We start from the raw sequence: 18,940 nt of genomic DNA, 5'->3' as shown, positions 1-18,940 counted from the left end.
GGGGTGGTGGATCCCGAAACCCGGGTCACCCCCACCCGCCGGGGATTGGCTGCGGGGGGGGGGGGGGGGGGGGGGGAGAAGGGGATATACCTCAGTTTCTCACAGCCCCCAGGGCTGTGCACGGGGGTCCCAGGGTGGGTTTTTGCAGAAAACCCCCTTTTTTGGAGAAGGGAGGTGGGGGGGTGGTGTTCTCCTTCCCCAGGCAGCATGGCGGGGGGGGAAATGCCCCCCCCCACACACACATTTTTTTGGCTGCAGAGCCCTAGGGGCAGGCGGGGAGCGGGACCGGTGCCAAGGGTGGCCAAGCAAAACTGGGGGGGCCCTGGGGCCTCTCCCCACCCCGAAACCCGGCCGGGGGCAGCTGCTCCCGCTCCCCATGGGAAGGGCTGGGGCAGCGCAGAGGGAGGCAGACACCCGTGACCGCAGCCATTTTTATTGCAAATAATTATTTCTCTTAAATCAATATAAGAATAGACTCTGGAATCGGTTCAGTTCAGGGTCTCTCCAAGCGGTTCGAGTGCAAAAAACCGGTGCTGCAGGTCCATCACCGCGGGTAGTAATTAATCCCTTGGAAAAAAAAAAAAAAAAAAAGAGGCAGTTTGTTTGTAAAACTCGGTCTCTCCGCAGTCCTCGAGTCACAGATGCCAAAAAGCAAAACCAAAGCAGTCTCCAAATCTCCTCCCCGGGGCTCCTCGTCCCCGTCCCCACGGTCCAAGCACGGCTCCTCGGCACGGCTCCGGCGTGCTCCGGCCAGCGTCCCACCGGCCACGGCACGGCCACGGCTCCTCTCCTTCCCATGCCCACCGCTGCGCCCGGGCGGCTCCTTGCTCCTCTCCGGTTAAAAAGAAAAATAAGATTCGGTGGGTGTTCGGGTTTGTGGGTTGTTGGTTTTGTGGTTTGGTTTTTTTTGTTGGTTTTTTTTTTTTTTTAACTGGCCGTTTTCTCCTTCTTTTTCCTGCCGTTTTATTATTTTTCCTCCTTCTCCTTCAGGAACAGAGGCGGGATGGGCCGGGCTCAGCGTTCCTGCAGACAGACGTACGGCACCCACTGGTTCCTGTCCCGGCTCTCGGTGCAATAACTGGCCACCTCCGCCAACCCTTGGCTTTTCCAGGCGTCTTTGTGGGGGTTCTGGGGAGCAAAAACACGAGGGTTAGTGCCACCAGCGCCGTGACACGTGGCCCTGAGTCTGTGCCGTGTCCCGTCCCCCCCACCCCCCTCCCGCCACCCTTGGCGCGACGCCCGGGGTGAATCACGGGGCCGTGGCCGTGCATCACCGTCCCACTCACCGTGACTAAGAGGCAGTGGAGGTCGCGGGGCTCGGCGCCGGGCTCGGGCTCGCCCAGGATGGTGGCCAAGCGCTGCATGCCCGAGACGCGCAGGATGTGGATGTCGTTGTCACAGCAAAAAGCCTGGATGAGGGTGAAGTGGATCTGCAGGGCGATGTCACCTTCGTCCTCCTCGTCGGTGGCCAGCACGCACAGCACCACGCTGTCGGGGTCCCTGTGGGCGCACGTGGCGTTAGTGGGGGGGGGAAAACACACACAACGCCAGCCCTGAATGGTGCAACTCCCCCCCCCCCCCCAGCACTGTCACCCCGTGTCACCACGGCTTGCAAGGGAGAAATGGGGGACATCCCCCGCTCCCCCCAGCACTGCAGCCCCCCCCCTGCACAAACCCTTTGCAAAGGGCCAGCCCTGAGCGAACTCCGGTGCTGGGCGACCCCCGACCCCCCCCCATGCAAAGTGAACTGGTGCTGCCGGACCCCCGTCCCCTTGCAGCCCCCCCTGCGTTCCCCGGATATACACCCTCCATCTCCACTTGCACCAGCCCTGCACCACCCCCCCCGACTCCCCCCACGCCTGCACTCCCCCCCCCCGGGATACTCACACATTCATCAGTTTGGCGGACTCGTAGACCCCCACCGTCAGCCGGTCCTGCCGCTGGGCCGCCACCAGCACCCGCTCCACCGCCTCGCTCACCGCCTGCATCCTGGGGACAGCGACAAGGGACCCGGTGAGCGGCGACGGCGACAACGACAGACACCCCCCCCCCCCCCGGACCCCCTTCTCAGCACCGGCTCCGCCGCACTTACTTGCTGCTATCGCAGGGGACCAGCTCCTCCAAGGTCATGGTGCGATTGTAATCCGGGTGCGGCAAGGGAAAGGGAAGGCAAATCCCAAAAGCGATAATCCCGAGAGTGGTCGCGGTGATGTCGCGGCGCTGTCGCGACTCTCCGTCCGCTCCGCTCGCCGCTGCAGCGCGATCGCTTCTCAGCCGCCGCCGCGCCCGGCGCCGCTTTTTATAGGCTCCCGCCGAGGGGCGGGGCGTCGCGCGGCGCCCCCGCTTCGCCCATTGGCTGGTCCGGCACAAGGCGGCGGGCGGGCGCCGCGGGGATTGGCCGCCGCCGGCGGGTCCCACGTGGGGACGAGGCGGGGCGGGAGTTGGGGGGGGGGGACGCGTGGGGAAACCCCCGCCCAGAAACTGCCCCGGGGCTGCGCGGGAGGGGCCGAACCGGGGGCGGGTACCGGGGGGGGTCCGGGCACGGGGGGGGTCTGTTCCTATACTGAGGGGTACGTCCAGGGACCGGGGGGGGTCTGTCCGTGTACCGGGGGCTGCACCGAGAGGGGGGAATCCGTGCACCGGGGGGGAATCCGTGCACCGGGGCGGTTGTCCGGGCACAGGGGGGTCTGTCCATACACCAAGGGGTACGTCCAAGGACCGGGGGGGGTCTGTCCGTGCACCTGGGGCTGCACCGGGGAGGAGTCTGTCCGTGCACCGGGGGGGGAATCCGTGCACCGGGGGAGGGGGCTCTGTGCACTGGGGCTGAACCGGGAGGGGCACCGGGTGGGTGGTCCGGTCACCGGGGGGTCTGTCCGTACACCGAAGGGTCGGTCGAAGGACCGGGGGGATCTGTCCGTGCACCGGGGGCTGCACCGGGGGGGGTGTCCGTGCACCGCGGGGGGGGTGTCCGTGCAGCGGGGGGGGTGTCCGTGCACGGGGGGAATCCGTGCACCGGGGAATGTACCAGGGGGGTTGTCCGTGCACCGCCGGGGGGGGGACGGTGCACTGAAGGGGTCGGTCCAATGACCGGGGGATGTGTCCGTGCACCAGAGGCTGCACCGAGGGGGGCGTCAGTCCATGTACCCGGGGGGGATCCGTGCACCAGGAGGGGTCCGCGCACCGAGGGCTGCACCGGGGGGGTCTGTGCACCGGGGGGTCGGTGCAAGGACCGGGGTATCTGCCCGTGCACCGGGGGTCGCACGGGGGGCTGCACGGGGGGTTCTGTCCCTGCACGGGGGGTTCTGTCCCTGCACGGGGGGGGGGTCCGTCCGTGCACCGGGGGTCCGTCCGTGCACCGAGGGGACGCAATTTGCGCATGGGGGCGCGGAGGACGCTCGCTCCGTGCACCGGGACTTGTAACGGAGGGGGTGGTGTCGGTGCGCTCGAAGCCGGGGGACCGGGGACACGGGGGGCGACCCTCGTGCAGCGGGGCGGGGGCGGGCGGCCGGTGCTCCGGGGCTGGGGCGGGCGGCGGCTGCCACCTGCCGGGGACGGGCGGCCCGGTCTTCCCCCGCCCCCGCACGCCCGGGGTGCTGCCGGTGCTCCCGACGCCCCCCACGGTGGTGCCGGCTCCCCCATGCCCAGGGCTTTGCGCCTTGTGTCCCACCTCGGCCCCCACTGCCCCACGGTGTCCCCGTCCCCCCGCCGCCGAGCACCGTCGCAGCTCGTTGCACCGGTGGCCGAGCTGCCCGGTTCGTGCCCCGCCCGGCCAGCAGGGGGAGCGAGAGGCGGCGGCGGCGCTCTGCCCGCCCGCTCGCTGCCCCGCGCGCAATGCCCTCTGGGAAATGTAGTCGCGTCTCGCCCCGCCCCGCCCGCGCCGCGGGGGCGGGGACTACATTACCCACAGGGCGCCGCGCGGGGAAGTGGGCGGGGTCGGGGAGGAGTGGGCGGGGCGCGGGGCCACGTGCGGGCGCGGGGGTGGTGCCGCCCGCACCGGGCAATGGCCGAGAGCGCCCCGGAGCCGCGGGTGGGCACCGGGACGGGACCGGGACGCGAGTGGGCTGGGGGAGCCGGGGCTGAGCTAGGGCGGGGCCAGTGGGCGGCGGGACCGGGACAGGAGCGGGCCGGGGGCGACCGGAGCGGGGCTGGAGCGGCAGGAAGAGGACTGGGACCGAGACCGGAGTGGGGCTGGGGACGGGGACGGGGACCGGGAGCGGGAGCGGGACCAGGACCGGAGCGGGCCGGGCGTGATGGGACTGGGACCGGGACCGGAGTGGGCTAGGGGCCACCAAACCGGGACCGCACCGGAGCTGGTGGCTACCGAACCGGGGCTGGGAACGGACTGGACTTGGGGGCGACCAGACCGGGGCTCAGGGCCACCAAACCGGGACCAGGCCGGGCTGGGGGTGACGACATTGGGGTCGGGGGCCACCAGACCGGGGTTGGGGGCCACCAAGCTGGGAGCGGAGTGGGCTGGGGGTGACGGGACCGGGGCTGGAGGGTCTGGGCTAGCCCGGCTTGGGGGGACCGGACCGGCGGCAGGAGGGGGTCTCCACGCCCTGCTCCAGCCAGAGGCCCGGGGTGCTCCACGGGTGCCCGTGTCCCCGTCCCGCCCCGTGACATCGCCTTTGCCACTCGTAGGGTCCCAACGGCTCCGGCTCCGCCGCGGGGCCCCGCTCCCCCCTGCCCCGGGATGCTGCGGGCGATGGCTCAGACGGCGGCTCCGAGACCCCCACCTCGAGCGTGACCCCCACCGAGGAGGAGGAAGGCCACCAGGTGAGCAAGCAACATCCCCAAACCCCGTGGAATTTGGGGTCCACGCTGTCCCCCCTGTTCACCCCCCCGTGTCCCCGCAGTGGCGGGTGGGCGATGCGTGTCGCACCGCCTGGCCCGGGGACGGGCAGCTCTACCCGGCCCGGCTGCGGGCGCTGGACCCCGGCACCTGCCTGGTGCAGTTTGACGGCTACGGCGACACCGAGGAGCGGGCGCTGGCCGATCTCCTGCCCCCCGACCCCACGACCTGGGGGGCGAGCGACACCCTGGGGGGCGAGGGGCCACCCTCATTGTGGGAGCCACCCCCAGGCGTGAGGAGGAGGAAGGGTGAGCAACCACCCAGCTCCCCCCAACCCCCTGAGGTGAGTGCCCACTATCCCCCCCCCCAGATTTGAGGCACCCTATGCCCCCCCTCCACCCCGGTCTCTCCCTAAGGGGCTGTGGGTGCTGCTGGCAGGTGATGCCCCCGCCGTGGCCCCCGGCCCTGCTGCGCGCCATGCGGGAGGAAGAGGAGGAGGAGGAGGCCTTGGCCGCGATGCTGATGGCCTGGTACATGAGTGGGTACCACACCGGCTTCTATGTGGTACGGAGGGGTGAATGGGGGGGGGGGGGCGGGGAGGAGAGGGACCCCCCCATGACCTCCTATCCCTCTGTACCTCAGGGCCTCCGGGAAGGCCGGGGGGAGGCTGCCGAGCCCCCCCCGAGGCCGGGCCGCAGGCAGAAGAAGCCCCCGCGCAGTTAGGAGGGCAGGTGGGTTTGGGGGTGCTCTGGGGCTGGATCCCCCTCCCTGTGCTCCCCGGTGGGGCCCTGCTCTCACATCACCACCCTGCTGGGGGGGAGGAGAAACGGGGGGACCTGGGTGGGCTGCGGGAGAGGGGGAGACCCCACAGGGATGCTATGGGGCTGGGGGATCCCTTGGGGACACAAGGGGACGTGGGAGGGTTGTGGGACATGAAGGGACCCCACAAGGATGCTGCGGGGCTGGGAGATCCCTTGGGGACACGGGGGGACCTGGGAGGGTTGTGGGACATGAGGGGACCCTGCAGGGACGCTGCGGGGCTGGGTGACCCCCCAGGGACATGTGGGGACCTGGGAGGGTTGTGGGACATGAGGGGACCCTGCAGGGACGCTGCGGGGCTGGGTGACCCCCCAGGGACATGGGGGGACCTGGGAGGGTCGTGGAACATGAAGGGACCCCACAAGGATTCTGTGAGGCTAGGGGACCCCCTGGGGACACAGGGGGACCCCCACGAGGATGCTGGGGGGATGCTGGGGGGCTGCGGTACCCCATGGGGACACAGGGGGATCTGGCAGGGCTGTGGGACATGAAGGGGCCCCCACAGGGATGCTGGGGGACCCCATGGGGGGCCCTGGTGTGGCTGTGGGACATGGGGACAGGGGTCTGGGATACCCTGTTGCCCCTTCCCCACCCCTCACCCCTGTCCGCTGCCCTCCAGCTGGATCCGGCCCCCCCGCGCCCCACCGGAGGGGCAGCCATGGGGCAGCACCGTGTTCCTGCTCTCCCCTCGCTTGCGGAGGGTCCCCCCCGGGGGTCCTGGCTGCAAGGATGGGGGGAGCAGCCCTCCTCCACCCCGGCCGGCTCTGCATCAGAGCCCTGGCTGGGATGGGGAGCTGCAGCACCCCCTTTTTTTCCCCCCTTTCTGTCCCCCCCCCCCACTTTGGAATAAAGCTGTTTGTGAGAGCCGTGTGCCGGCCTGTCTGCGCCCTCCCCGGAGGGACCCTCGGCAATGCCAGCGGCGAGCGGGATGCGCCGGGATGAGCCGCAGCCGTGTTGTTTGCTCAGGGAATTGGCAGAGTGGCCTCTGCCTCGCCGAGGGGGGTGGGGGGTGGGGGCTCAGCCCCGGGGGGGGACCCTCTGTGCCCGCCGCCTCTCGGGCTGCTCCGGCTGGACGTGGCGCTGACGTTGGTCCCGCCGGCTCGGGGCACGCGTGTCCCGGGGGACGCATCTCCCAGGGACGTGTCCCCTCCCCATCCAGCCTGGTGACAACGTCAAGGTTTGGGGACACACACGCACCCGCTGGGCGCCTGCCTGCGTCAGCGGGTGTTTGCCCAGGCCGGTGCCCCTCGGCGGCTGCAGGGGGGGGGTGGTGGATGTGGGGGGTATAAAGCCGGCTGAACCGGGTGCGTCCCTGAGCATCCAGGGACGCATCCGGCACCGGGAGCATGGGAAGCGCTTGGCTCTGCTTACTCTGCCTGGCCGGCTCCAGCCTGGTCCTGCCGGGCACCGCGGAGCTGGTACCAGGGCTCCAGGCATCCGAGAGCCTGCCCGGGCAGAGCCGGGAGGAGACGGAGCTGGTAAGGGGCCGGGGGAACGATGCCAGTGGGGGACGGGGCCCCCAGACTGGGTGGGGGGGGACGTGGCTGTGGGGCACCTCGGGGTGCTCCCGCTCCCCCATTTTAGGGGCTGGTTCTGGCTGTGCCGGGGTGTCCCCAGGCTGTTGGGGAGGGGGGACATCGAGACCTTGCCAGTGTTTTTCTGCCGCTGCTCACGGCCGCCGAGGGGTCCCTCGCAGGGCACCGGGGACACCCCGGCACATGGGAATTTGCAGCTTTTACCTGTTTTTTTCCCTCCCTGTCCTGCCCCGATGGGCTGCTCTGGCTCCGGTGCGGTGAGGGGAGATGCTGTGCTGGGTGGCGGTGGGTGTTGCGGAAGGGATGCGGGGCTGCACCCAGTGGGTGGGACGTACCCCAAGCCCCCCCCCCCAAGTCCTGCCACAGCCCCAGTTCCCCTCCAGCAGGGACCAACCAGGCATAAGGAGCGGTGATTACACCCCAGGGTGCAACCTGTGGGGACGGGTGTTGCTCGTGGGTGGGACAGGATCCGGCACCGGCATCCCAGGGGACTCAGGGTGATGCGGATCCAGAGCCCCTGGGCGTCCCGGGGGGCTCAGGGTGACAGCGTGCTGTCTGCGGCAGGTCGAGGCGCTGCAGGAGGTGCTGGAGAAACTGGGGAGCCGGGAGCTGCCGGCGGTGGAGAAAAGGCTGAGCTGGGTGCCATTGGTACGGCCGGGGCGGTGGGTGCTGGTTGCAGGGGTCCAGCCCCGGCGGGGGGAGCCGGGGTGGCCGAGCCCCGGGGCTGACGGTGGCCATCCCGCAGTGCGAGCCCGGGGAGCCGTGTGCGGTGCGGAAAGGGGCACGCATCGGGAAGCTCTGCAGCTGCCCCCGCGGCACCGCCTGCAACTTGTTCATCCTCAAGTGCTCCTGAGGGACCGGGGACATCGGGGACACTGGGGACGCTGCCACCCGCTGGGACGCTGCTGGCCCAGGCTGTGCCCTGTGCGGTGGAGGGGGAGCCGCGGGCCCCCAGCCCTCTCCCCGCACTGGAGGTGCCTGCACAGCACCCTGGGGTGCCCCGGCCCCTTGGGCTGTGGGTGTCCAGGGACACAATAAACCACTTGGATTCATGCCTGCCGCCTGCTCTTTTGGGGGGGGCTCTGGGGTGCCAGCACCCCTCTGCTGCCAGCCCCGGGCTGGGAGCGTGTTCTGGGGTGCTGGGTCCCATCCTGCTGTGGGTCTGTGTGGGGCACTCGGGGCTGGGGTGGGATGTGTGGCAGGGGAGCAGGAGGGGGGTCACTGCCAGGGTGGGCTGGGGGCTGCGAGCTGGGCCTCGTGGGGGGTGGTCTTACGGTCACGGCACCGGTTATTCCTGGCCTGCTGGTGGGTGGAGAAACAGTTTGGGAATGGAGGCCGAAGGCAGGGGGGCGTGAGGGGGTAACGCTGCCCAGCCCAGCCTCATCTTGCACCGTAGGGCATCGCCCAGGCACTGCACCGCACTGCACCGCACTGCACCGCACTGCACCGCCCCCGCGCTGCGCCCCGCTGCACCGTGCACCCCCCTGCACGACACAGTACCGCGCTGCACAGCCTCGCCCCTGCACTGTGCTACCCCCGCACCGCACGGTGCCGCCCAGCCCCATCCTTGCACTGCACCCTGCTGCACTGCACGCCCCTGGCTCCGCACTGCGCTGCAGAGCCCCATCCCGGCATGGCACTGCACTGCCCCATCCTCACGCTGCCTCCCATCGCTGCCTCGCCCTGCAACGCCCACCCCCCGCAGCTCCTCACTGGCCTGCGCACCCCTTGCCCTGCACTGCACACACTGCACTGCACTGCACACCTCCAGCTCTACAGTGCACTGCACAGCCCCAGCCCCACGCTGCCTCCCATCGCTGCCCCGCCCTGCAACGCCCACCCCCAGCTCCTCACTGGCCTGCGCACCCCTTGCGCTGCATGCACCGCACAGCACCACACTGCACCGCAGCGCACCGCACTGCGCTGCGCTGCACGTCCCCAGCTCTGCATTGCACTGCACAGCCCCATCCCCACGCTGCCTCCCATCGCTGCCTCGCCCTGCAACGCCCACCCCCAGCTCCTCACTGGCCTGCGCACCCCTTGCGCTGCATGCACCGCACTGCACCGCACTGCACGGCGCGGGCGGGCGGACCCCACCCAGCGCGGCCCCACCCTGCCATTGCCCCTTTAAGAGCTCCCCGCCCTCCCGCCGCTGCCTTTCCCCGCCGCCGTCCCCCATTGGCGGGCGGTGACATCAGTGGGCGGGGCTGAGCGGGGCTGGGCGGTGGTGACGCGACGCGGGGGGCGTGGCCCGGCGCGGCGCGGCGCGGGCGGGCGGGGGGCGGCCGAAGATGGCGGCGGCTCCGGCGGCTCCGGTTCCTCCTGCCGGCCCCGCCGCGGGGCCGCGCCGCTACTCGCTGCTGGCCATCGTGGGCGGCGGCTGCCACCGGCCAGGCCTGCTGGCCGCCGCGCTGCAGCAGCTGGAGCGAGGTGAGCCCGGGGCGGCGGTGGCCGCCGTGGGCCCGGCGCTGCCCCCGGGGCGGGCCCGTGGGCCCGGCCCTCCCCCGCGCATCGTGCACCGGGCTCTGCTCCCCCCACCCCCCCACCTCCATCCCCCCACCGGATCCGCTACCCCGGGGTCTGATCCTCTCCCCGGGGTCTATTCCCCCCCTCCCCGGGCCCTCCCGGTCCGCCCCCTCCTGCCTCGGGTCTCCATGATCTGGACCCCCCCAAGCTCTGCGCCCCCTCCTGACCCCCAGCATCTGCCCCCCGCCCCAGGGTCTCCAGGATCTGCCCCTCCCCTCCCGCTCCAGACCCCCAAGGATCTGTCCCCTCCCCGGGTCCCCAGGGTCTGCCTCCCCTAAACCCCCAGGATCTGCCCCCCCCCTCCCGCCCCCCCCCCCCCAAGCCCCAGGGTCTGCCCCTTGTCCTGACCCAGACCCCCAAGGATCTGCCCCCCCCAGGGTCCCCAGCATCTGCCCTTTCTTCTGCCCCGGGGTCCCCAAGATCTGCCCCCACCAAGCCCCCAAGATCTGCCCCCTCTGAACCCCCAGGGTGTGTCCCCTCTCCTGCCCCAGACCCTCAGAATTTGCGCCCCCCACCCCCCAAGTGCTGATCCCCCTTCTTGTCCCTGCGACCCGCCCCTCCCGACCCTGGGGATCTGCCCCCCCCCTCCCTCCCCCTGGGGTCTGTCCCCAGGCTCTGGGGCTGCGGGTGGACCCCTGTGACCTGTCCCCTCTCCTTGTCACCACCTGGGACCTTGCCCCGTGCAGCTGCAGGGGGCAGATGCCAGGCTGGGGGGGGGATGCTGGGCTCAACCTGGCGGGGGGGGGCCGTGCTGCAGAGACACCCCCTTCAGCCCCATCTCCCGGCCCTCCCTGAGCTGTGGCCAGAGCTCGGGGGGGGGTGGGGGGTGGTGTCTCAGCCCATGGCACCACCCCTGCAGGGAACAGGTCCCCCAAATCATGACGAGGGGGGGACACATGTATTGCCAGGACTCCCCTGTGTCGTCCCCCCCGCACCCCGTGGGACTGAACCCTGCTGACTCCAAGCAGCGAAATCACCCCAAAAACGGCCCCAGCCCTCGCCCGGTGCCTTGTGCAAAAATTTGTGCAAAATTTGTGCAACCCCCCCCTGCCGCAGCCGCCCTGCGCCGAGGCCCGGCCGGGTTACGCCATCGCCCGCCGTTTTGCCGGGCCGTTAGCCGCCAGCGGTTGTGGCCACGCCGGTTGGCCGCCATGGTGTGTTGGGGGGCTGGTAGCCCCCCACGAATCCCCCTTTGCGAGGTCCCGGAGGGGTCGTGTGGGTCTTTTGGGGCTGCGCCCTGGCGTTCCTCACCCTGCTCCGGGAGCACCCACACCGGTGCCGGCGATAGCGCCGCGTGCGCCGAATCCTCCGGCACCGTTAATTCTTTTAATTAGCGCCTTTTGAAGAGGTGCCGGCAAGGTGCGCCCGTCGCCCGGGGCGCCGGGGTTTTTTTGGGTTGGCAGAGCCGGTGCCGCCGTGAGTCACCGGCGCAAGGTGCTTTTGCCCGCCGGGCAACCGCTGGGTGCGTCGGCCACGTGCCGGGGTCGGGGGCCGGCTGGGCTTGGGGACCCACCGGGGTGTCCCCAAAGCCACCGTGGCGTGGCCATGTCTTGGGGGGGGGGACGGGGACGGGACAGTCCCCACCCTGCTGCTTCTCGCATAAACCGTATGGGTGCTGCGGTGTGGGGACACGATGCCGGTGGGTGCTAACGGGGATGAATTCCCCCCCTCCTATTTTTTGGTGTCGTGTCCCCCCCCCCCCCCCCAAAAAAAAAGGAATCCGCTCTTGGGACATCGATCTCTCCTCCTGCAACCTGGACGAGCAGCTGAAGCTCTTCGTGTCCCGTCACTCGGCCACTTTCTCCAGCATCGTGAAAGGTAAAAAAAGGGGGGGGACAACCCCCCCTAATCCAGCCCCCGGCTGTTTTGGGAACAGTCTTTGCTTTGTGGGCCCCCCCGACCCCGGCGCCGTCCACGGCTAAGCCCCGTGTTCCCCCACGTGAGAAACCGCTTCCTTGGCCCATTCCCGGGGCGGGATGCGATTTCCCACAGAAAGAAGGGAAAGGAAAAGATGGAGCCGGGAATACCGGAGCCCTTCCGGTGTCTCTGTCCCCACCGTGTCCCCTTGTCACACCGGTGGGTCACCCCCTGGCAGCGGAGGGGGGGCTGTTGGAGGTGGTCGGGTCTCCAGTGGGTGCCTGCATGCCCAGGAAGGGGGGGTGCAGCCCTAAGACACCCCCCCCCCAGGAGCACCCAGGGCTTGCTGCGGTGCTTGGGGGGGTGCAGAAGGGACTCCCCTTCTCCCGTCCCCCCCACCTTCAGGCTGTCCCCCCCCCTTCTCCTCCCCTCCCTGCGGCAGGAAGGACATGGGAAACGTGTCCTTTGGCTCGGCGGATCCGCTGGCCCCCGCGGTGTCCGGGAGCGGGATGGTGACTGTCCCTTTTCCGTGGGGGAAGTGGGCAGGCGCTGGCCCTGCCGCCGTGTGTCCTGTCCCATCCCGTCCCGTCCCGTCCCATCCCATCCCATCCCATCCCATCCCCACGGGACAAGGCCAGACTGGGATGCAGGCCCAGTATTTTGGGGAGGGTGGGTGCCAGCCCTGGCTCCCCGCAGGTCAGCGGACCCTCCACCACCGGGGAGACGTGCTGGAGACCCTGGTGCTGCTCAACCCTTCCGACAAGTCCCTGTGCGATGAGGTGAGCCCGGGGGCCGTGGCCCCTTCGGAGCCGCTGGCAGCGGGGGGGGCTGCCGCTGGATGGAGCCCGGTGGCGTCCTCACGTCCCCTCCGTCCTCGTGTCCCCTCCGGCCTCAGCTGCGGAACCTCATCACGGACGTGTCGCAGCACAAGCTGCTGGTGTTTGCGGGGCCCTGCGTGGAGGAGACGGGGGAGCTGATGCTGCAGACGGGCTGCTTCTCCCTGCGGGATTTCATCCAGATCTTCACGGACAAAGAGGTGCAGTGCCCCGGGGAACGGAGGGGACCCCCGGGGAGGAGCTGCCTGCTCCTCCCGGTGCGCGGGGCTGGCTGGGGGGGGGGGGGCTGTGGGCCGGTGCTGCCGGAGCAACTGTCTGCTCACGTTCTCCGGCGTCTCGGCGGGGAGCCGGGCATGGCGGGAGGCTGGCCCAGCCGTCTGCTCTGCAGGCAGCCGTGCCGACATGTCCCTCCCGCCGCAGGGCTGGAGGGAGGCCATCCTGGCAGCTGGGGGTGGCTGTGAACGGGGGACCGGCCCCCCCCCCAGCCATCGTGTCATCGTGTCACCGGGTATGGGGGGGCGGGATGGGGCTGCGGGAGCCCCCGGGGAATGGGTGCCTGGTGCTTGTCGAGGGATGGGGGGCGCTGAGGCACCCCCGGGGCTGCCGCGTCTCCGGCCCTGGGTGCCCCCTCCCGCCTCAAGCGCTGGCTGTCCCCGTCTCCTGGCAGGTGGGGGAGATCCTGAGCTCCGCGGACCCCTCGGCCAAGGCCAGGCTGACCATCAGCTGCCCCGACTTTGGGGAGTGGAAGGACTCGGGTTTGGACCATCACAACCTCCAGGATTTCATCGAGCTGCGCTACAACCCGGGCTGCATCCTGCCCGAGATGGAGGGGCTGGAGGAGTTCATGGAGTACCTCTCGGAGTCGCTGGAGCCCCAGTCCCCCTTTGACCTCCTCGAGCCCCCCACCATGGTCGGCTTCCTCAAGCTCTCCAAGCCCTGCTGCTATATCTTCCCGGGCGGGAGAGGGGACTCAGCTTTCTTTGCTGTCAACGGTTTCAACGTCTTGGTGAATGGGGGCTCCAACCCCAAGTCGTCCTTCTGGAAGCTGGTCCGCCACCTGGATCGCATCGACTCCATCTTGGTGACACACGCGGGCACGGACAGCCTGCCCGGCGTCAACAGCCTGCTGCAGAGGAAGCTGGCCGAGCTGGAGGAGGATCCGTCCCAGAGCTCGCAGGGCAACGGGGACTGGGCGAAGAACCTTATCTCCCCGGAGCTGGGTGTCGTCTTCCTCAACGTCTCCGAGAAGCTGAAGGACATCGAGGGTAACTCCCGGGTTCTGAAGAGCTGCGACGAGGCTGCCCTCACCCTGCACTACCTGGAGAAGTTGGGCATCCGTCCCAACCCGCTGGCCCGGGATAGCGGACCCCGCGCAGAGCCCACCGTCCTCTTCCAGAAGATGGGAGTGGGCCGGTTGGACATGTACATCCTGAACCCCGTGAAGGGCACCAAGGAGCTGGAGTTTCTCCTGCAGCAATGGTCGGGCAACAGCTACCCCAAGGAGCAGGACCTGCCCCTGCAGTGCCTGACCTCCATCTGCGCCCTGCTCGTCTGGCACCCTGTCAGCCCCTCCGAGAAGATCATCCGGGTCCTCTTCCCCGGCTGCACCCCCCAGGGCCGCATCCTGGAGGGGTTGGAGAAGGTGAAGCACCTGGAGTTCCTCAAGCATCCTGTGGTCACCAAGAATGACTTGAAGGGGCCGTCGGTGCCCCAACCCGAGAAGCTGCTCAAGCAGAGGAGGGCGGAGAGCAAGGAGAGCCTGAAGTCAGGTTCCAAGCTCAGCTTGGTGGACACTGGGGCACCAGCACCAAAGGAGAAGGCTCCATCAAAAGTGGAGAGGAAGGAGGTGAAGGCAGGGACCAAGGAGAAGCCAAAACCCCTGGGGGAGACAGCCAGAGTGGGTTCGGAAGAAGAGAAAGCCAAGGATGCTCGGGCCAAGCTGGACTCTTCGATGGAGAAGCTGAAGGTGGATGCAAAGCCGAAGCTGAGCAAGGAGAAGGTGGTGGCCAAGAAGGAGCCTGTCCCCCGGAAAGAGGAGAAGAAGCTGCTGAAGAAGGACGAGGGGGCTGAGGCCAAGGGGGAGGCCAAGAAGGAGGTGAAGGTGGTGAAGAAGGAGGTGAAGGCTGAGACACTGCGGAAGGACGCGAAGGAGAGCAAGGCTGAGGCCAAGGCTCCTGCCAAGACCCTGGCCCGGAAAACGCCAGTCCCGGAGGCCCGCAAACCCCTGGCCAAGGCCGGCAGCATCAAGAAAACCCCCCTCAAGAAGGAGCCGGAGAAGCCCAAGGCCAAAGCCCCCCGAGAGGCAGGGGGCAGGAAGGAGCCGGGGACGTCGGACGGCTCCAAGTCCTCCTCCCCGAGGACATGCTGCCGGAGGCCGAGCGGGGCCGGGGGGCCGCCTCACCGGGGACCGGCGGGAGGAGGAGGAAGGAGGAATCGACGGATGAGGGCATCACCACGGCCGAGAGCGAGCTGGAGCCCTCGCCACTGGAGAACGGCGGGGCTGGGGGGGCGGGGGACTCATCCTGCCTGGAGAATGGCCTGGAGGACCCCGACAGCCCCCAGCGTTTCCGCTACCTGGAGAGCAGCCCTTTGAGAGCCGTCTGTCCCCCCTCGCCCCTGGCCAAGACCCCCAAGAGCGACCGCAGCGTCAACTTCGACCTGACGCCCACCGGGATGCTCAACCACGGCCCCGAGGGCGGCGAGGACGCCTGCGGCAGCTCCGAGGAGAAGACCCCTGGAGATGATGTCTCCGGCCAGCTCGGGACCGGCCAGCGCCGGGCACACTCCCTTCCACCAGTCACCGGTGGACGATGGCACAGAGGAGCCGGGCGCCGGCACCAACCGGCAGCCCAACCCCTGGCCACCGGCCGGGGGCAAAGCCTCGCAGGACGGCTCCAGCTCCTCGCAGGAGAAGCAGGCGGGCTGCCTCTCCCTCAGCCCCTTCAAGGATGACGTCCCCGATGTGTCCCCCACCATCACCACCCCCTCGCTGCCGGCCGAGGTGGGCTCCCCGCACTCCACCGAGGTGGACGAGTCGCTCTCCGTCTCCTTCGAGCAGGTGCTGCCACCCGTCAGCGAGTCCCCGCCGGAGGAAGGCAGGCGGTCCCGGGGGGACCGGGGGGACGCCGGAGCCGGAGGCCACCAAGGGCGGGTTGTCGCTGCCGCTGCGGCCGTGCCACCACCCTCCGCGGGCTGACGGTGACGCGGTGCCACGGCATGGCCGCCGCTCCGACTCGCCCCATGACGTGGACCTCTGCTTGGTGTCGCCCTGCGAGTTCGAGCATCCCAAATCGGAGCGGTCGCCCTCGGCTGCCGCCAGCCCCCGGGAGCTGTCGGACAGTGACCCGTCGCAGGAGCTGGTGCAGCGCCAGGGCCGGCCCCGCCAGCCAGCAGGCGAGACCCCCCCCACCTCCGTCAGTGAGTCGCTGCCCACCCTCTCCGACTCCGACATCCCTCCGGCCACCGAGGACTGTCCCTCCATCCTGGCCGACGGGCTGGAATCGGACGAGGACTCGGAGCAACCCACCCGCGGCGTGGCCAGGGCCCGCGACCCGCTGCCGGCCCCCATGAAGGACCCCCACCCCATCCCTGCCCAGCCCGGCATCTGCATGGTGGACCCCGAGGCGCTGCCGGCCGAGCAGACCCGCGCCGGGAAGAAGGAACCCCCCGGCAAGGTGAAGAGGACCCCATCCCGCGTGGGCTCGGCGCCCACCGCCGCAAGGGCCGAACCCCCCCGGCACCCCACCTTGGCCCCCAAGGCCAGGGGTCCCGCCAGCTCGGCCCGTGACGCAGGGGACAAGGCCAGGTTGTCCCTCGGGGACAAGAAGGGCCCTTCCGTCGGGGACACCCGCACCCCAGGGACCACCCGCAGCGCTGGAACCCGGCCGCCGGTGGGAGCTGGCAGGGCGTCACCGGCAGGTATGGGGCTGGAGCGGGGGGAACGTGGGTGCTGCCAGCTTCGGTGTCCCCATACCGGAGCAGCTCGGAGGCACCGCCGGTGCCGTGCAATGGGGTGGGGGGGTTTGGGGACTGCTGCTCACAGCGCTGTACCCCTATCCCAGCAGGCACACGGGCTGCGGCCCCCCCCCGGCCCCCCCATCTACGTGGACCTGGCGTATCTTCCCGGCTCCTGGAGCGCCCGGACGGTGGATGAGGAGTTTTTCCGGCGCGTGCGTTCCCTCTGCTATGTGGTCAGCGGCGACGACCACCTGAAGGAGGGCGTCCTGCGGTCCCTCCTCGACGCCCTGCTCGCCGGCAAGCACCAGTGGGGCACCGACATCCAGGTGAGCCCCCCTACCCCCGGGTACCCGGAGGGGTGGGATCGGCCCCCTCCCGGTGGTGGTGGTGGCGGGGGGGGGGGGGTCGCGGTGCGGTGACGCGGGGCGGTGGGTGTCTCTGCAGGTGACCTTGATCCCCACCTTCGACTCGCTGGTGATGCACGAGTGGTACCAGGAGACCCACGACCGGCAGCAGGAGCTGGGCATCACGGTGCTGGGCAGCAACAGCACGGTGGCCATGCAGGATGAGACTTTCCCCGCCTGCAAGGTGGAGTTCTGAGATGGGGGGGGGGGCCGTGGCGTGGGCTTCGTCCCCACCCTCCTCCTCCTCCGTGAACCCTTCCCCCCTCTCCCTCCCTCCGCACCCAGTGACTCGGGGCTGCGCCAGCCCCCGGCTGCTGTGGCTCGGAGGGGAGAGAGACGGGGAGGGGGGGTCTGCTAGGGGGAGATGGGCTCGCCCCCCTCCACCAACACCACCTGGGACTGGCAGGGGCTCCCCGGGGACCCCCCCTGAGCCCCCAGCACCCACACGCCGCACCCTCACACGCTGCATGGTTCCCGCATGCCCACGCCGGAGCCGTGCACTCCTCGCTCTGCACCCGCCGCCATCCCGGGGTGGGGGGGTGAGGGACCAGCTGGGATCGGGGTGACCCTGCCTGTGAGGGGGGGCAGGATCCGTGTATGTGTGTGTCCCCCCCCGCACCGATCCAGCAGCAGTGCTGAGCTGTTTCCCGGCGGGCAGCGAGCCCCGGCCGTGATCGATTTAACAGGGTAAATTTTGTTCTTTGCTGTTCCTACCCCCTCCCTGGACAAGCCACTACTGCCCCCCCCTCGGGTACCTGCAGCCCCAGCCCACGGGGGGGGCCAGATCCCTTTCCTGGGGGGGGGTCCCGTCCCCGTGGGGTAGGGATTGGGGGCTGTGGCGGCTGCTCCTCCGGCACTACAGCCACAGGCTTCGTCCCTGGCACCGTGCCCCCCCCGCCCCCCGCCCCCAGCCGGACCCCGTGGCCGCCAAGAGCGGTTGTGTGTGTCCCCCCCCCCGCCATCACGTGCAGCAGCTGCGGGGGGGGCGCTTTCCTCTCTGCCAGGCTGAGACCTGGCAGCTCGCTGCACTGATGGCTCTTCCCTCCCCGGCAGCAGGGGCCGTGGGGCCTGACTGTGCACCCTTGCTGGGGGGGGACGACGACTGGGGAAAGCAGCCCCCCCTCCCGCCCCCCCCCCCCCGCCCCATCCACCCCATAGCCCTTGAGTTGCCGGAAGGCTGTTAAGAAACCAAATGTCACGTGCAATTTTTAAGGGGTTTTTGTGAGCGGAGAGAGAGGGGGTCTGGGCTGGGAGGTGGAGGCGGGGGGGAGGTAGGATCTGCCCCCCTCCCCCCCCCCCCCCCAATCCCCCTGCTGGGGCAAACACTAACCCGTTTTGTAGGAGGTTCCTCGCTGGCTCTTTTTGTAATGACTTTTTAAGAAAAAAAGGAAAAAAAAAAAGAAAGAAAACAAACAAACAAAAAAAAAGTGAAAACCGAACAAACCAAACCTGGTCTGGCGGGAGGTTATTTATCTGTGCCCCCCCCGCCTCAGGCACCGTCTGGGGGCCGGGGAGGGGGGGCTTTTACTTTGGATTGTATCGTCCTACGTGTTCGGGGAGGGGGGACTGAATGTTTCACCTTTAGTGCTTTATATATTTTTTTCTTAGCTGGAAGCTGGTTTGAAGGTTGGCTGGGGGGTGTGTAGGGGGGGGGTGTGTGGGGGGGTGTCTGACCCCCCCCCAACCTCCCCCCGGCCCCTGCCCGTGGACGCCGGCACGCTCCCTGTCTTGCACGCCACGTTCCCATTTGGCAAATGTGTTGAAAATGAGCATTAAAGAGAGGATAGCTCCCGGCTGCTCTCTGCCTCCTGTGTTTGGGGTGGGGGGGAGAATCTGGGGGGGTCCCCAAGTCCTTACAGTGTCGGGGGGGGGGTCGGGCTGGGTGCCACCATGGGGTCCTGGGATGCTGCAGGGCCGTTTGTGGGTGCTGGGGGGATGGGGGGGCTCGGTGGGGCTCAGCCCTGGGGTGCGTGGGGTGCTCTGGGGCTGCACCCTGCGGTGGGAGGGGGGCTGGTGGGGGAGGGACGGACATGGCATCGCTCGGGGTGGGGGGGGGGGAAGGAGAGGGACTGGGGGGGGCGGCTGCGCTGCGGGGCTGGTGCATCAGCGCGGCTGAGGATGGATGCGGGGTTGCCATGACAACTGCATCCCCATCCCCGCCGCCCCCGGCCCGCAGAGGAGGGGGCCGCCGCGTTCTGCCCCCCGCACGGTTGT

The 18,940-nt window shown here is 69.5% G+C and overlaps 4 protein-coding genes across 5 annotated transcripts; 3 read left to right on the top strand and 1 right to left on the bottom strand.

The window, feature by feature from the left end:
- Positions 1–960: 960 nt before the first annotated feature.
- GADD45B (growth arrest and DNA damage inducible beta) lies at positions 961–2,262 on the bottom strand. Its single transcript, XM_054181881.1, has 4 exons — positions 2,093–2,262; positions 1,888–1,989; positions 1,287–1,500; positions 961–1,128 (listed from the first exon to the last, which is right to left on the bottom strand). The coding sequence occupies exons 1-4, from the start codon at positions 2,128–2,130 to the stop codon at positions 1,015–1,017; spliced, it is 468 nt and encodes a 155-aa protein (XP_054037856.1). The 5' UTR covers positions 2,131–2,262; the 3' UTR covers positions 961–1,014.
- Positions 2,263–3,965: 1,703 nt separating this feature from the next.
- Positions 3,966–6,475, top strand: LOC128900672 (survival motor neuron protein 1-like). 2 transcript variants are annotated; one of them, XM_054182078.1, is made up of 6 exons: positions 3,966–4,027; positions 4,642–4,776; positions 4,857–5,135; positions 5,231–5,356; positions 5,435–5,523; positions 6,231–6,475. In XM_054182078.1, exons 1-5 carry the CDS (start codon positions 4,001–4,003, stop codon positions 5,513–5,515), a joined length of 648 nt encoding a protein of 215 aa, XP_054038053.1. In that variant the 5' UTR covers positions 3,966–4,000; the 3' UTR covers positions 5,516–5,523; positions 6,231–6,475. The 2 variants fall into 2 exon arrangements, with proteins under 2 accessions (XP_054038053.1, XP_054038054.1); XM_054182079.1 differs by having other exon boundaries at positions 5,209–5,322.
- Positions 6,476–6,957: 482 nt separating this feature from the next.
- LOC128900822 (cocaine- and amphetamine-regulated transcript protein-like) lies at positions 6,958–7,999 on the top strand. Its single transcript, XM_054182344.1, has 3 exons — positions 6,958–7,089; positions 7,711–7,794; positions 7,892–7,999. Exons 1-3 carry the CDS (start codon positions 6,958–6,960, stop codon positions 7,997–7,999), a joined length of 324 nt encoding a protein of 107 aa, XP_054038319.1.
- Positions 8,000–9,415: 1,416 nt separating this feature from the next.
- Positions 9,416–16,996, top strand: MAP1S (microtubule associated protein 1S). Its single transcript, XM_054182322.1, is given in 10 exon segments — positions 9,416–9,576; positions 11,389–11,490; positions 12,226–12,308; positions 12,425–12,565; positions 13,033–14,955; positions 15,031–15,435; positions 15,497–16,047; positions 16,049–16,283; positions 16,427–16,648; positions 16,767–16,996. Coding segments are annotated over 10 exon segments (3,957 nt in total). The 5' UTR covers positions 9,416–9,437; the 3' UTR covers positions 16,923–16,996.
- The last annotated feature ends 1,944 nt before the right edge of the window (positions 16,997–18,940 follow it).

The sequence above is a fragment of the Rissa tridactyla genome, chromosome 22, assembly GCF_028500815.1.
Source record: "Rissa tridactyla isolate bRisTri1 chromosome 22, bRisTri1.patW.cur.20221130, whole genome shotgun sequence".
Classification (NCBI taxonomy): Eukaryota; Metazoa; Chordata; class Aves; order Charadriiformes; family Laridae; genus Rissa; species Rissa tridactyla.
Note: the sequence above shows the minus strand (reverse complement) of the source record. Positions and strands in the feature narration are given on the sequence as shown.

Bases quoted from the DNA above. Each gene is read 5' to 3' on its own strand.
- GADD45B (XM_054181881.1), bottom strand. From the start codon at position 2,130: ATGACCTTGGAGGAGCTGGTCCCCTGCGATAGCAGCAA. The intron at 1,990-2,092 runs GTAAGTGCGGCG...CGCTGTCCCCAG, and splicing joins GTCCCCTGCGATAGCAGCAA to GATGCAGGCGGTGAGCGAGG. The intron at 1,129-1,286 runs GTGAGTGGGACG...TTTGCTCCCCAG, and splicing joins TCCACTGCCTCTTAGTCACG to AACCCCCACAAAGACGCCTG.
- LOC128900822 (XM_054182344.1), top strand. From the start codon at position 6,958: ATGGGAAGCGCTTGGCTCTGCTTACTCTGCCTGGCCGGCTCCAGCCTG. The intron at 7,090-7,710 runs GTAAGGGGCCGG...TGTCTGCGGCAG, and splicing joins GCCGGGAGGAGACGGAGCTG to GTCGAGGCGCTGCAGGAGGT. The intron at 7,795-7,891 runs GTACGGCCGGGG...GCCATCCCGCAG, and splicing joins GGCTGAGCTGGGTGCCATTG to TGCGAGCCCGGGGAGCCGTG.
- LOC128900672 (XM_054182078.1), top strand. From the start codon at position 4,001: ATGGCCGAGAGCGCCCCGGAGCCGCGG. The intron at 5,136-5,230 runs GTGAGTGCCCAC...TGCTGCTGGCAG, and splicing joins GCTCCCCCCAACCCCCTGAG to GTGATGCCCCCGCCGTGGCC. The intron at 5,357-5,434 runs GTACGGAGGGGT...TCTGTACCTCAG, and splicing joins ACCACACCGGCTTCTATGTG to GGCCTCCGGGAAGGCCGGGG.